The 16,043-nt window shown below is 34.8% G+C and overlaps 1 protein-coding gene across 1 annotated transcript in view; it reads left to right on the top strand.

Moving 5' to 3' along the window:
- Nucleotides 1-16,043, top strand: part of trhde.L (thyrotropin releasing hormone degrading enzyme L homeolog) — a 313,341-nt gene that overhangs the window by 117,232 nt on the left and 180,066 nt on the right. The window contains exon 3 of the mRNA XM_018241799.2: nt 5,163-5,289. Coding sequence (XP_018097288.1) covers nt 5,163-5,289 — 127 coding nt within the window. The remainder of the gene's footprint in view (nt 1-5,162; nt 5,290-16,043) is intronic.

The following is a 16,043-nucleotide window of genomic DNA, read 5'->3' on the forward strand; positions in this document are numbered from 1 at the left end:
ACAGCATGGCTGTTTTTCCCCAAAGACTTTCTGTTTAGGAACCAAGGTACGAAGTAATTTGTTTTAGGGTAAGGGAAAATGATTATTTTTGCAAAACAACTAAATATTCAGATTATTATTACCTTTCAGAACTACTTATTAGTAACTTACCAGCATTATATTGCCTCTTGCTTTTCCCAAGAAAAGTAACAATGTTCAAAATGCCCTCTATGCTATAGCTCTTAGACTGAGGGCAAGAACATCATAATTAAAAAAAATGCCAGATACATGAACAGGAAGTGGCCAATTATATATGGAAATGGAGAATCATGAAACTACAGGTTTCATTAAAAAAAATCTTTAAATATTGTCAAAAGTTCATTACAAATACTAACAGGATTCTGGCAAGATATATTCAACTGGAGCTTTATAACTGCAAGAAATGCACAGAAAATGTTCTGTATGGTAATGTACGAATAAATTCGGCAGGCATGGATTTGCGGCAAATTTACGTGTTTCGCTGCCTGCAAATAAATTTGCAAAACAGCCGGGAAAAAATAAATTGTTGAGTGTCAAATTGACGCGCACATAAGAATTGTTGAGCGTCAAAATTATTCAGATGCCCGTTGACTTCAATGGGTTTCGCAGATTTTTCGCTGTTTTGCAAATTTTTCGACATTTCATGAATTTTTCAGCGAAGTGAAAAAGGATAGATTCACCCATCACTAGTTCTGTATGTATAATCGGCAGAAAATATATTCTTACTTAAGAACCAACATATTAGTTGCATACCTTATTAAAGTCTGTAACCTCTCATTCTATTTTCTTGGAATAATATAAATACAAAAATTGGAATTTTTTTTATTATTTTCATTTTTATTGATGGTCTAACACTTGTTTCCCTTTTCTGTATCCTCAAACCCTTTTGTTTCCCTTTTCTCTATCCTCAACCCCCTCTGGTTCTGTATCTAGTTGTTTTGAATTATATATATCCACATGGCAATTTCCACTTGTTATTGTTCAAGTAATTGTGGCATAAAATCATGCTTTGTTTGCATACATATTTTAATAATCAATCTGGGTTTCCTATGAATTTTCTTTGGCTTGTTTGCTAACTGAGTCACTTTGTGCAAACTGTGAATTGGAAGATTTTGTAGAATTTTTCATCAGGAATGCATTCCTAAACAGCGCCTGATGTATTTCTTGTCTGTCACATATAACTGAAAGTGTAGAAAAATATGCAGGTTGGAACAGTAAATAATGCAATAAATGACACACACGAATCTCTAAATTAACAAACTGTTCGTATTGTTGTCATAAGGTTTTTTTTTTTTTTAACAAGGCCATCTGTCTGTGGGTGATACACAGATTTCCTAGCTAATTTAGCCTTCACAAGGTTTCATATTTATATCATTCATTTAAACAATGAGCCATAATTTCAGTTTCCTTGGAAATACCCAGACTAGCAAAGCAGTTAATAACCCTAATAGAAAGTTCTAATAGCACAGCCTTCAGGTATATTTTGGCAAAATCCAATGTTTTCATGTTAATTGTTCTTCATTTCCTAAAGCCAGTTTTCCAACTGAGGATCCATTGTAGCATTTATAGCCCCATCTATCTTGTCAAAGTGTCAACTTAATAAGGGATTAGTTAAGTCTTCATTAGTCAACACTCTGGACAGTTGTTGCTGACATCTGCTACCCATAAAATGGTGGCTTATAACATGTTTCCATATAATTTAACTTATCAGTTGAGACAAAATTGACCAGGCATAAATATATAGTGAACAAAATTGAAAAAAGCACTTTGGTACTACGCCCAATAACTTCAATAACATTTTAGGGCAGATTTAGCAACATTTATCAACAAAAATGTAATGTAAGTTTTTCACAACAAAAATAATGGATTTGAATTGGAATTTCCCCAAACATGAATATTTGAGATGTATTAAATGCAAAAAATTTAATATTTTAATTGAAATAAGCAAGTTTGTGTAGAAGCCAGCAGTATTTGTATTTCCTGAACATCTAGGGGCCGATTCATGAAGCTCGAGTGAAGGATTCGAAGTAAAAAAACTTCGAATTTCGAAGTGTTTTTTGGGCTACTTCGACCTTCGACTATGACTATGACTACGAATTGAACGATTCGAACTAAAAATCGTTTGACTATTCGACCATTCGATAGTCGAAGTACTGCCTCTTTAAAAAAAACTTCGACCCCCTACTTCGGCAGCTAAAAGCTACCGAAGTCAATGTTAGCCTATGGGGAAGGTCCCCATAGGCTTGCTTGAGTTTTTTTGATCGAAGGATATTCCTTCGATCGTTGGATTAAAATCCTTTGAATCGTTCGATTCAAAGGATTTAATCGTTCGATCGAAGGAATAATCCTTCGATCGTTCGATCGTAGGATTTGCGCTAAATCCTTCGACTTCGATATTCGAAGTCGAAGGATTTTAGTTCCTAGTCGAATATCGAGGGTTAATTAACCCTCGATATTCGACCCTTCATACATCTGCCCCCTAATTGTGAAGCCAGTGCATGGACCTGTGCATAAGGTTCCCCATTCTGGCACTAAAATAAGATTTTGGGATAATGCAAAGCTTGCCTTAACAGTTTTCACAAAATGACCGCTGCCTGCTTGCTGTGATTCTGAATTCCAAGATAAGACAATCTTTAAATAAAATAATTTATATAGTGTAAGCAAAGTTAATTTACTTAAAAAATATTTTTTTTATTATTTCTTAGTATGCCCTTTAAACTTGAATTATGTGTCAATGTATATGAATGACTATATTTTGCTGTGTCTGAGTTTCAACTTTATCTTAAATAAGTCCACTTTTGAAATTTGTTCGTTTTTTCTGATTAAAAAAGTGAAAAATGTGTCCATAATTAAGAAGCTAAACAAAACCAGTACATATTCTAAAAGCCAAAGGGGAACAGTGTTGATTTGGTTTTATGTCTCAAAGACCAGATAGAAACATCTAAAATATAGTCATAGCCCTTGGGGGGGAAAAAAGATTTCAGAGCATAAGATTTGTTCTCTTTATTCCACTAGTATGAAAACAAAAGAAAACAAAAAATGTCCATAGAAATGTATATTTTTGGGGAATTTAAACATTGACTAATCATTCATGATAAAATTTTAGAAAGAGAAGAGGAAAAGAGAGGGAGAGGAAATTGTAACAGGCACAAGTTTAACATTTTTGAACTGAGCATTGAACCATATATTTTTGTTGGATTGTAAACAGTTCAGAATAAACTTGGTGTGCCTGTTGTGCTCAGAATTCTCTTTATTACAAATTGGTAGTATTTTAACATTGGTATAATTTTTCTCTATTTATTTTTGTAATTCCTTTATTTTTATTTTATATAACTTTAGTTATCTTTAGTTATCCATCCATATTTTGTATTCACAAAAAATTATGTAAGATATATAGCATCGGATATGCTTAATATTGTGATGCAAATAGAGCTATACCAAGTACAAATTGTTGTATTTTACCATTGATCATTTTAAGGAAGCATGCTAAAGGGTACATAGTTGCCATATTACTTTATGCTTGGGTATGGAATCATCTAACAAAGTCATGAGATATGATAGCTATTGAATTGTGTTAACACTGTCACTGGGCTAAGAGCTTGTTTTCAGGTTTTGTTGAATCTTTACTTGGGAGTGCTAAGAGTGACAAAAGAGGAATATATATTTGGATTTTGTCTATTTTAATGAAAAATGTTCTCTAAATTTGATCTCAATATGGCAAAACATAAGTTATTTTATATAGTATCTATCATCACTATTCCATTGCAATGATGGTTTGAATAGAGGGTAGGTCTGCAGTATAGTTGGTACACCACTTGCTTCTGCATCGCTAAATTCTAAAGGGACTATTAGCATTTGCTTAGCTTTGGTGTCTCTGGTCTAATAATTGTGTCACTGCTGAAAACTTATATTATAGAATGCTCTTAGTAACTTTTCAATAGGTATTTTTTTATTTTATCATAGTTTTTTTTATTATTTCCAGCTTTCAAGTGGTGCGAATGACACCTCCAACCAGAAAACTATTGCTCTGTGAGGCTACATTGTTACTATTATTGATAATTTTTTTAATTTCATTCACTCTATTCAGCCCCACTTCTATTCACATGAGACATTCTGAGGTCCGGTGCTGCTCTAGGCACTGAATATGGACATACATCTGTGTAACTCTTCACTGAATGAGAAATGTCTATTTGGAATATATCAGTTCACTATATCAGAAGTTAAAAACACTTTTTTGTTTTGCCTTTTTGAAATGTTTTCCCATTTCAGTCTTAAATAGTGGAGGAAATGCTCAGTAATCTTAAAACCATAAAACAGAATCACATTTCAGTAGGAAATAAACACCCTTACATAAAACAGCATGTTAAAACATTATTCCTGAACTTCACAGAAAACCACTGTTGGGGATTTGTGCCTGAAGTTTAAAACTCTGAAAAAAGAAACATTTTCAGCAACAATATGCTAACAACTTCATATGGATGTTGCTTATTTCTCAATACAAGCGACATGCCAATATTTTGATTTTAAAGACATAGGTTACATGAAGTGCAATACACATGAACTGGGCAATACACATTAAAATAAGAAACCCTGTATACAAAGTGACAAAAGGACATATTCTTTTAATGATAAACAGATACTCTCACCTAAAATCCATGCTAGTTACTTCACTATATATAATGTGTAATTTTTGTTCATTTATGGTTAAGTGCTACATGGTCACAAGATGACCAAATATTCTGTGGCTTGTTGGAGCACACTTTTTAATTGATGAACAAATTGAGTAGGCAACCTACTTGTCCTATATGATTCTGCTGACAAATGATATTTGCTTATATTTACTCTCATGTAGTAAGCTACTTTGTAACCATACAGATGTTTAGTGTTAATAGTTAAGTACAGCTGTTTCAGTTTTCATCTCTGCTAAGTATTTATTTATAAATTGGAAATAAACTTACAGTTATGACGTCCTCTCTGTTTTTGATGTCTTTACACCATGCCTACATTTTAACTGACATCCATCTTACTAGTGTTGTAACATCAAATGTTTCCTGAATGCATTACCACTATAGTGTTGTATTGGGTATCTCTTTTGGAATTTTTTTAGTTATACCTGCTGACATATATTTATTCCCTTCAAACAGGTGAGATTGTATGCACGTCCTGATGCCATCAGAAGAGGATCTGGGGATTATGCCCTTAATATCACAAAGAAACTCCTAGAATTTTATGAAGATTACTTCAGAGTCCCATACTCATTACCAAAATTAGGTAAGAATAACATTTTAGAATCCTGTAATCAGTTGTTACTGAACTCTAAGAACAACGTTTTAAATCAAATTGGGATCATGAATGAAATCCATAACTGCAGGTCTAAGATCTCTAAGTTCAGGTTTGGGATCTATTATACAGTATGCTTGGGACCTGCAGTTTGCAAGATACAAAGTTTTTCTGTAATGTGTATACCTTCAACCTGATTAAACGCATTTAAACATTAAAACTAAAAACCAATACGATTGTTTTAAAACTAATACTGATTGATGCTATCTTAGTTAAGACCAAGTACTATTTACAGTTTTATTCTTACACAAACAAAGGGGAATAATTAATTAAAACAACATTTTTCCTCAAAATTGAGTCTATGGAAGATTTCCTTCCCCTAATTTGAACTTTTCTGGATATCAGATTTCTTTATTGGAGATTCTATACCTGTACTGGTTTAAGGTGGCCATAGAAGTAACAATTACGATCTTTCCAAGAAAGATTGTTTGTTTCAACACACATGTGTAGAGCTGAATCGTCAGATATACAGGAAGAAACAATAGAATTCTACCTGTATCTGACAATTCAGCACTAACAATGGTTTCATACGATATTTGTATGAAACCATTTGTTTCATACGATATTATCTCACTACACTAATTCACAAACATTACATCCTTTAGGATCAGCTTTAAAGTTAATTTGTTTATTTTAAACAAAGTATTACCTTGGTCACTGCGTATATAGTATATGTACTGGCTGCTCACCTTTGTAAAATAAATTGTGTGTGTGTAGTATGATATATTTTAGTAAAATACAAAATGTGATGTAGTTGTGCAGCTTATAAAACAACAATTAGTACTAATAAAGCATTGCACTTTAGCTAGTTGCTCTGTTTGAAATAGCCATCATCCAGCTGAAGAAAGTATTTAACAGTCTATGTTTAGAACAAACTTTATCACAATCAAAATTCTCCATGGAAAACCTTTAACTGAACTACATACACTTCGAGGCAGATTAACTCGGCCATGTCATTTTTTTATACTACAGATATTTTCCACATGTGTAAAAAGAAAAAAAAAGATTGATAAATATATTTTATAATGCCTATTGGAGAATGATGATGGTAACTGAAGCCCTATCAGTTCATCATAGAGGAAATCTAGCTTTATGTTCACTTACCTGTAGGTTTTTAGGTGAATATTTGAGAACATTTGGGGGCCGATTCATCAAGGGTCGAATATCGAGGGTTAATTAACCCTCGATATTCGACTAGGAACTAAAATCCTTCGACTTCGAATATCGAAGGATTCGATTATTCCTTCGATCGAATGATTAAATCCTCCGAATCGAACGATTCGAAGGATTTAAATCCAACGATCGAAGGAATATCCTTCGATCAAAAAAACTTAGGCAAGCCTATGGGGACCTTCCCCATAGGCTAACATTGACTTCGGTAGCTTTTAGCTGCCGAAGTAGGGGGTCGAAGTTTTTTTTAAAGAGGCAGTACTTCGACTATCGAATGGTCGAATAGTCGAACGATTTTTAGTTCGAATCCTTCGATTCGTAGTCGTAGTCGTAGTCGAAGGTCGAAGTAGCCCATTCGATGGTCGAAGTAGCCCAAAAAACACTTAGAAATTCAAAGTTTTTTTACTTCGAATCCTTCACTTGAGCTTGATGAATCGGCCCCTTGACGTTTGAGAACATGTGAATAGAGGGCTCTGCTTAATTGTGGAGAGCTCACCTTTTGTCTTTGTTAAATGTTCTTGGCACATAGCCAAGTTCGTGGAAAGACTAACCAGTTTATACGTGGGATGTGCCCCAAACCTACAGCTCAGTGTGGAGGTATACCAGGGAAAATCAATGGCAGGCACTCAAAGATCCCACAGGACAGGCAAAGTAAAAGAACTGCAGTATTTATTGGGCAAACATAGACACCTTGCATGTTTGGTGCACTTAGGCACTTAATTATACTCTCACCTTTTGACAAATATGCCCCATAAAGTTAACATAGCCTGCACTTTTGATAATTCCCTTATTTCTACTTAACATTGCATATTTAATTGTGTGGCTTTTATGACTTATTTTACTTTATTTAGGGCTTTCTGACCAAAAAATTTAATATTTAATAAAAGTATAATGAAAATAAAGATTTCTGTTAAATAAATGAGTACAAAGCCTTTCCCTGATTTGTACTTTGGATGGTGGACAGAAGCAAGGTGATGTGGGTACAAGGGTAGTCTGTTCTTTCCACTTGGTCAAGGCAGTTGTTAAGTACAGGACTCCCTTGCTCCAGAGAATGCCACATATTTTGCTTCAGCACCAAAGTAGGTGCAAAGAATGCAAAGTGCTAATACAGATTGCTACAAACGAGATATTCAGAAACTTCTAAGGTACATGAAGGCATTCTCCCATAGAGTGCATTTTAAGCAAATATTTCAAATTTTTAGGAAAAATGTTTTCTCTGTAATAATAAAACAGTACCTTTTACTTGATCTCTAGCTAAGCTGCATGAATTCATGTTGATGGTGAAACAATCCTACTGGATTTATTTAACATTTTAATAATAAACTTAAAGTATGATGATGGAATTCCAAAACTGTCCAAAACCCCAGGTCCCCAGCATTCTGGATAATAGATTCCATACCTATAGAGACACATGCAAGTAAGTCCACATTGGTGCCTAGCAATAAGCCTCTATGACTTTTGCATGTTGCGCACTCTTTATAGAAATGAGTGATATGTCAAGTGAGAGTACTGAAAACTTGTTATTACTGATCCCTAAAACTATATTGGAGGAACTTATTTATACAGACAAACCTCTTCTTTAAGATACAGACAAATTCATTTGGAAGACAGACCGCATAAACTGATTTATGTGTTTGTCATTAAAAGACTGTGAATACACAGAATAAGTAGATATAAAATATACAGTAATGAAAAATGTACATCTTCAGTGAAGTGGAAGACACTATATGTCAGGAACAGCCAGGAATCGAACCCTGGTCCCTGTTGTTGGGAGGCTCTGCATTACCAGGGTGAGCCACTGGAGGATCTCTGTCCTCATGTTAGACACTGCTCTGGACAGACTTGAAATATATTCTTTCTCCCCTGCCTCATTATCCACATGTGTCTTCCATTCCCAATTAATGACCCTTTATAAGCCTGTTTCTGCCCTAAGATCCTGGCTTGATTATACTGTCAGGTTTGGGTGCTGTTGAATGGAGCCTATATGCTGGATAACCCAGGTGATACACATTTACTGCAGGTTTAACAGCAAAAGCCATGTTATGATAAAGGAGTTTTTAATGGAGATGAATGAAATATCATAAACAGTATAAACTGAAAGATACAACCTGGGTAAAGGCAAAGCAAAGTCCAATAAACAGGCGGAGAAGGTCTGGGCAGGCGGCAGGCAAGCAAGGTCCAAAGAGAAGGCAAGGTCAAAGGCAGGCAGCGTTCAAGCAGGGTCGAGATAACAGGCCGAAGGTCAAACCAGGGAATCCACAGAGAAAGGAATCAGGAACCAGGTGCGAACAGGAATCAGGAGTCAAGGCAGGGAACACAGGAACTAGGCAGGGGACACAGGAGTCAGGAGTCGCAAGTAAGGTGCTGGATCGGGCTCAGGAGCTCAGATAATCAAGCCAGGATCTTAGGGCAGAAACAGGCTTATAAAGGGTCATTAATTGGGAATGGAAGACACATGTGGATAATGAGGCAGGGGAGAAAGAATATATTTCAAGTCTGTCCAGAGCAGTGTCTAACATGAGGACAGAGATCCTCCAGTGGCTCACCCTGGTAATGCAGAGCCTCCCAACAACAGGGACCAGGGTTCGATTCCTGGCTGTTCCTGACACTATAATTTAAATATGTAAATTACTTCCAAACAACAATGAACTGCTTTACTTAATGTCAGACTAATATGTACTTCAGGTTCAAGCAGAAACATTTTTGCTTTTTATGACATATCATTCAATATATTTCTTGGAGGGTCTTCACAAACACTTAAATAGCTAGTACATTTACACAGTTAAATGATCCTGTGGTAGCTGTCAGTGTAGGTTATTCTACTTCTAGAAGTGGTTTGCAAATATATTTAACTGCTGCATTTCAAAAGGTATGTATTTATGTTTTGTAAAGTACATCTTACATTTGTGGTGCTGTATAAAAAAAAATAAACACAAACAGAGTATAGATATAAGATAGATTTAAGTTCAATAGTTGGGATGAGGTTCCTGCCCTGAGGAGGTTACAATCTAGTAGGTGAAGCTTAAAGAAAAGAGAGCTGCTTACTATGCCCAATGAAGTCCTATTAAAGGTGCTGTGATGTAGCATTATTCTAAATTGATGGGGTTGTTCAACTTTGAATTAACTTTTAGTGTTATGTGGAGAGTGATATTCTGAGACAATTTACATTTGTCTTTAATTTTTTATTATTTGTGGTTTTTGAGTTATTTAGCTTTTTATTCAACAGCTCTCCAATTTGCAGTTTGTTGCTAGGCTCCAAATCACCCTAGCTTCCATGCATTGATTTGAATAAGAGATGGAATTATGAATAGGGCCTCATAACAATAGTATATTTAGATGGAATTAGTGACACCTTTTAAAAGCTGGAAAGAGTCTGAAGAAGATGGCAAATAATTCAGAAACTATAAAAGGGTCATTTTTCACATTTGGTGGGATTAAATTGCCCAGAAAAGTCCACATCTTGTGACTTTTTGGCTCAAAATTTCAATGGTTTACAGTCAACCTATCCATACTTATAATCCAATGAGCAGAGAATGAGGCAACGGCAAGCTTAGAGGTGGAATGGGACCCAGATCATACAAATTTACTTACTCAGATACTTAGGTAAATTGTATAAAAACTGGACCAACTGTGTATTCTGTGGTTATAATGAGTAAAGCAAAATATTACTTTGAAGGCTTATCAGCCTTGAACATAGGGGTAAATTTATCAAAGAGTGAAGTTCCGCCACTAGAGTTAAATTCCGCAGCTCTCAATTCATTTCTATGGGATTTTGAAAGGCGTATTTATCAATGGGTGAAAGTGAAAGTTCACCCTTTGATAAATACGCCTATAAAAATCCCATAGAAATGAATGGAGAGTGGCGGAATTTCACTCTAGTGGCGGAACTTCACTATTAACTTCACTCTTTGATAAATACACCCCATAGTATTTGTACCTGGATAAAGAACTGGCTAAAAGATAGACTACAAAGAGTGGTGGTAAACGGAACATTTTCTAATTGGAACAGTGCTGTTAGTGGAGTACTGCAGGGCTCTGTACTAGGACCCTTGCGTTTCAATTTGTTTATTAATGACCTGGAGGAGGGCATTGAAAGTACTGTTTCTATTTTTGCAGATGATACTAAATTGTGCAGAACTATAGGTTATATACAGGATGCTGCCACTTTGCAGAGTGATTTATCTAAGTTGGGAAACTGGGCAGCAAACTGGAAAATGAGGTTCAATGTTGATAAATGCAAGGTTATGCACTTTGGCAAAAATAATATAAATGCAAGTTATACACTGAATGGCAGTGTGTTGGGAGTTTCCTTAAATGAGAAGGATCTAGGGGTATTTGTAGATAACAAGTTGTCTAATTCTGGGCAGTGTCATTCTGTGGCTACTAAAGCAAATAAAGTTCTGTCTTGCATAAAAAAGGGCATTAACTCAAGGGATGAAAACATAATTATGCCTCTTTATAGGTCCCTGGTGAGGCCTCATTTGGAGTATGCAGTGCAGTTTTGGACTCCAGTCCTTAAGAGGGATATACATGAGCTGGAGAGAGTGCAGAGACGTGCAACTAAACTGGTTAGAGGGATGGAAGACTTAAATTATGAGGGTAGGTTGCGGTTGTTTTCTCTGGAAAAAAGGTGCTTGCGAGGGGACATGATTACACTTTACAAGTACATTAGAGGACATTATAGACAAATAGCAGGGGACCTTTTTACCCATAAAGTGGATCACTGTACGAGAGGCCACCCCTTTAGACTAGAAGAAAAGAACTTTCATTTGAAGCAACGTAGGGGGTTCTTCACAGTCAGGACAGTGAGGTTGTGGAATGCACTGTCGGGTGATGTTGTGATGGCTGATTCAGTTAATGCCTTTAAGAATGGCTTGGATGATTTTTTGGACAGACATAATATCAAAGGCTATTGTGATACTAAGCTCTATAGTTAGTATAGATATGGGTATATATAATTTATGTGAAAGTAGGGAGGGGTGTGTGTATGGATGCTGGGTTTTCATTTGGAGGGGTTGAACTTGATGGACTTTGTCTTTTTTCAACCCAAATTAACTATGTAACTATGTAACCAGAGCTTGTTATAATTAATAATGATAAATACATGGATAGACACATGGATATTTAAGAATTGAGTTGTCAGGTCTTTGTGCTCAAAATTTTGAATTTGCATTAGTTAAAAAAATATGCATCATCTATTCCACTTCCAGGTTTGGCTTATGGCCTCCCTATCTCGCTGATCAATGGCTGGCCAACTTGGTCACAAAAAAAGAATTATCTGACCAATATTTCAATATGTGGCTAGCTTGAAAGTAATCAGCCAAGAAAGTTTGCAAAAAGTGATAGCAACCCTAACTCTAGATAAGGACCGTAAATGTTTGCTCATACCGTTTGTATCTGCTTCTACATTTTAATTCATGATTGAGCAACATACACTTTATTTTTACTGTCACTATAAAGATAGCTTACCTCTAAAAATATTTGTAAAAAAAAAAAAAAACATTACTGCTCCTTTCACTAGCTTAAATTGTAGAAAAACAACCCCAAATTGTGAAGATGGAACTGTATTTGTTTTTTATTATCAAGTGCTAGTAAGATATTCTTAAATCAAGTAAAAAATGTGGTGTAGTTATAGTTGAGAGACTAAAAATGTAACCATTTACGAGCTTTCATGTATGTACTTATGTATATTTTATCTGCATTTTCTTGACTATGTATGCAGTGCTTCACTGAGCTGACATAAAAATGCATAGTGTTGTAATATAAGTGCCCAATAAAAGTATGCATTTGAAAAAAGCATCAATCTTTCAGTTGCTGACTATTCTCCATACAATATTCAGTATCCAAAAAGCAGCTTAAATGATCAGTGCTGTAAAAGAGACTTAAGGGAATGAAAAATTGCTTAAACAAAATTCCATAGAAATTGAGGATGCAATTTTTAACATATTGTAGATTTACGAATACCTGCAATGTGCAATAGAATGCCACTTATGGATGAAAAAAATACAGTATACAAGTCAATGATTTCTTGATCTCTTACAGGAATAAGTGCAATGGTTTTGCACTAATTCCCTACAAACAAATGAAAAAAATTTGAAAACCTCTAAAAGTCTGAATGGCTAAAAAATTCCCAATAGTATCATTGGGACCTCAACTGCTTTTAATTGGAGAAGTTATTAGAGTTTTTGTGATTTTTACGCTTAGGGGCAAATTTACTTAAGGTCGAATATCGAGGGTTAATTAACCCTCGATATTTGACTGTCGAAGGATTTAGCGATATTTGTTCGATCGAACGAAAAATCATTTGATCGAACGATTAAATCCTTCGAATAGTTTGTTTCGAAGGATTTTAATCCATCGATCGAACGATTTTTGTTTCAACCAAAAAAAGCTAGCAAAGCCTATGCGGACCTTCCCCATAGGCTAACATTGACTTCAGTAGCTTTTAGGTGGCGAACTTGGGGGTCGAAGTTTTTTCTTAAAGAGACAGTACTTAGACTATCGAATGGTCGAATAGTCGAACGATTTTTAGTTCGAATCGTTCGATTTGAAGTCGAAGGTCAAAGTTGAAGGTCGAAGTAGCCCAATCGATGGTCGAAGTAGCCAAAAAAAACATTTGAAATTCAAAGTTTTTTTCCTCTATTCCTTCACTAGTAAATGGGCCCCTTAATAAATCTCAAATTTTTAGAGAAAACTAATAATTGCTAAAGATTTCCTTACAGGTTTTGAAGATGAAACAATTAAAGAGAATATGTAATAATATGTTTTGTTGTTCTGACTCTTTAAAGAAGAACAAAACCCATTTCCATAACCTATGGGGTCTAACTACACTGATCCACTATGCATCTTACCTTCCTTGCACATATCTACTATAGAAAGGACCTTTTTACAAACAAGACAAACATTTTTTCACAAGGTTCAAGGGTGCACACATGCTGGAGTTACTCATCAAAACGTATCTATTTATCAAAACTTAACTATTGTTTTCTAAGACAAGCAACGATTTTATCACTGCTTAGTATACCTAGCCTATGACCATCATCAAGCAGGTAATAAAACTTGGCAATAATAAAACCTCTGCAATGATTGTCACACCAGATAGGAGCTTGGCATATACCTACGCAAGATATAATGAGGCTCTAATTGCTCATTTGCATCGATTTTGATGCGTCTCCTGCCAACAATAAATATAGCATCAGGTTTTAATGATTTGCATAATTGCTTGTGAAACTGTCAGTATAAACAAATATCTGCTACCTGAAGCATCAGCAGAATGGAGTCATTTCGATTTATTATCTCTTATGTGAATTTAAGGATAAAGGGGAAGTTCACCTTTGCAAAACATTTTTTTATATTTCCTTTTTTGTTTCATTCACTTTTTTCCCATTTTCTAAGATTTTCATTTTGACAGAGGATTGCTTTCAGTCTATACCCTCCTGCATTTCCCAGTATCGGTAAGCCAGATTGCAGACTCACTATAATGTTACAATTTGATATATGAGTTGCTGCCATTTCTCGGAAGCAGCAGCAACTTTAGCCACCATTGAGCATGCTGGCTGACTTGACTTTTACAATTTGACATATTAGTCGTTGGCGCATCTCAGCAGCAACATAACATGCCACAAATGAATGTAGAAAACTATAAAAGTTTCCTATTAATGTCACTCCATTAAAGAAATAATTATGACTTTTTTTTCCATTTAAATGAATGCTGTGACACATTGTGCTATGGTGCTCCTTGTGTTCTGTGTGGTGTCAGAACAAATTTTGATCGTGTATGAAAAACATTCACAATCTTGGTGGAATGTTTCATATAAAAATATTTATATTTTTGTACTTATTTTTGTTCTTACCCAGCTTATTATTTATGCTTTATATTTCAATAATTAGATTCCTTCTAATTGGAATAATGTAACTGTGCTAGGAAATGGGATATCTCCCTTGGTCTGAGCATTAAACAATGCAGAGCAAAAGCAGCTGTAGATCTGTAAAGATGATTTGTTTGTGCCTCCATTTCATATTCCTGAGGGCTTGACCCTGGATATATCATCTCCTTATAAAAGGAAAGCCTACGTTGCAAAAATTATAGGGTGCAGTAACTGCAGAGATTTAAACACAGCCCTGTAATTTCAGTAAGTGCCCCAATAAAATGGAATGCCTACTAGTTACATGCAGAAGACTGCATACTGGACAACCAACACAATCACAGGCTTTCAGGTCTGGGTAATGTAAAAAGTATATATTCATAAAATGCTTAACAGTTTCCATTTATCAAGGTTTTAAACTTGTTTCCCGTCGATTTTCCTGCTTTGTCCAAAACTGATTGAGTGCATAAGAGCATGGGAGTGTAAGAATTTCTATAGCTCATTATGTGCCAGTATCTATTATGTACAGTGCCTACTGAAATATAACTTGTATACAGTACAGTGTAATATGTGAGATGTTAATGATAATGCATATTATGTACTTTCATCACACTTTTAGGATTTTACATACTTTACCACGTTCTTGTTGAAAGGCAAAAAAAATGTGCTAAGCTGATTTAGTTATAAACATTAAAAATAACCTTAATAACAGCACAAAAGAACAGAAAAACTGTCTGGATAAATGTAATAGCTTTATTTAGAAAGAATGAAGCAGTAAAATGCCCTCCTTTTCAGTGATCACGCAATATAGGTTTAACAATGTAGTAATTTGTCTTAAATCTTACCTCAAAGCAATTAAGATGTGAAATAGACCAAATAACCAAATAAAATGTGATATTCATAAATAAAGGAAGACAAAACTTATAAAGTTAAAGAAAATAGAAAAAAATCAATACAATGCTGCTTCTGTATCATTCAAGTTTTAAAAACATTAATGCTGATATCGTTTGGTGCAGTAAGTTACATTTAGAACAACAACATGCACATACTATTCAAGTGCATCTATATTTATATAATGGGCAATTGCCTCTTTTCCCATTCTGGTATTGGATTTGTAATTCAGAATGTCTGAGATCTGGGGGTTTCTGCCTAAGGTATCATTGCATATATTGAAGCCCCATGAATAAAAGACTTCTACAAACATGTATGTCCCTTTCATGCCAATGAAATAGCCATGCCTTCACCCTATGATTATCAGGCAAACCTCTGCAGCCTTTATCCTGCAAACCACACAGTCATGTTTTTCAAGTGCAGTGTCACAATATATACAACCTTTTATTATGAGCAGTGGAATTTATAACTGCTGGCTGCTAATCAATTAAAACTATCAGCATCCATCATGATCCATCAATAGTTGCTGAAGTTTTACAATACCACATAAATGCTAAAAAATATCTATCAATCACTACTCTATATAATTTGTTATTTTATTAAGCAATTACTGAATCAAACATTCCATAATAATGGCCCTGTGTAGAGCTTTGCAATGCATTTGATATTATCTCTTTGCTTTGCTGTATATAGATATAGATATATATATTTATACAAAAAGTGTTTAGCAACCGGTTTAGAAGTTTTTTGATCTCTATA

This window comes from Xenopus laevis, chromosome 3L, assembly GCF_017654675.1.
Source record: "Xenopus laevis strain J_2021 chromosome 3L, Xenopus_laevis_v10.1, whole genome shotgun sequence".
NCBI classification, from domain to species: domain Eukaryota; kingdom Metazoa; phylum Chordata; class Amphibia; order Anura; family Pipidae; genus Xenopus; species Xenopus laevis.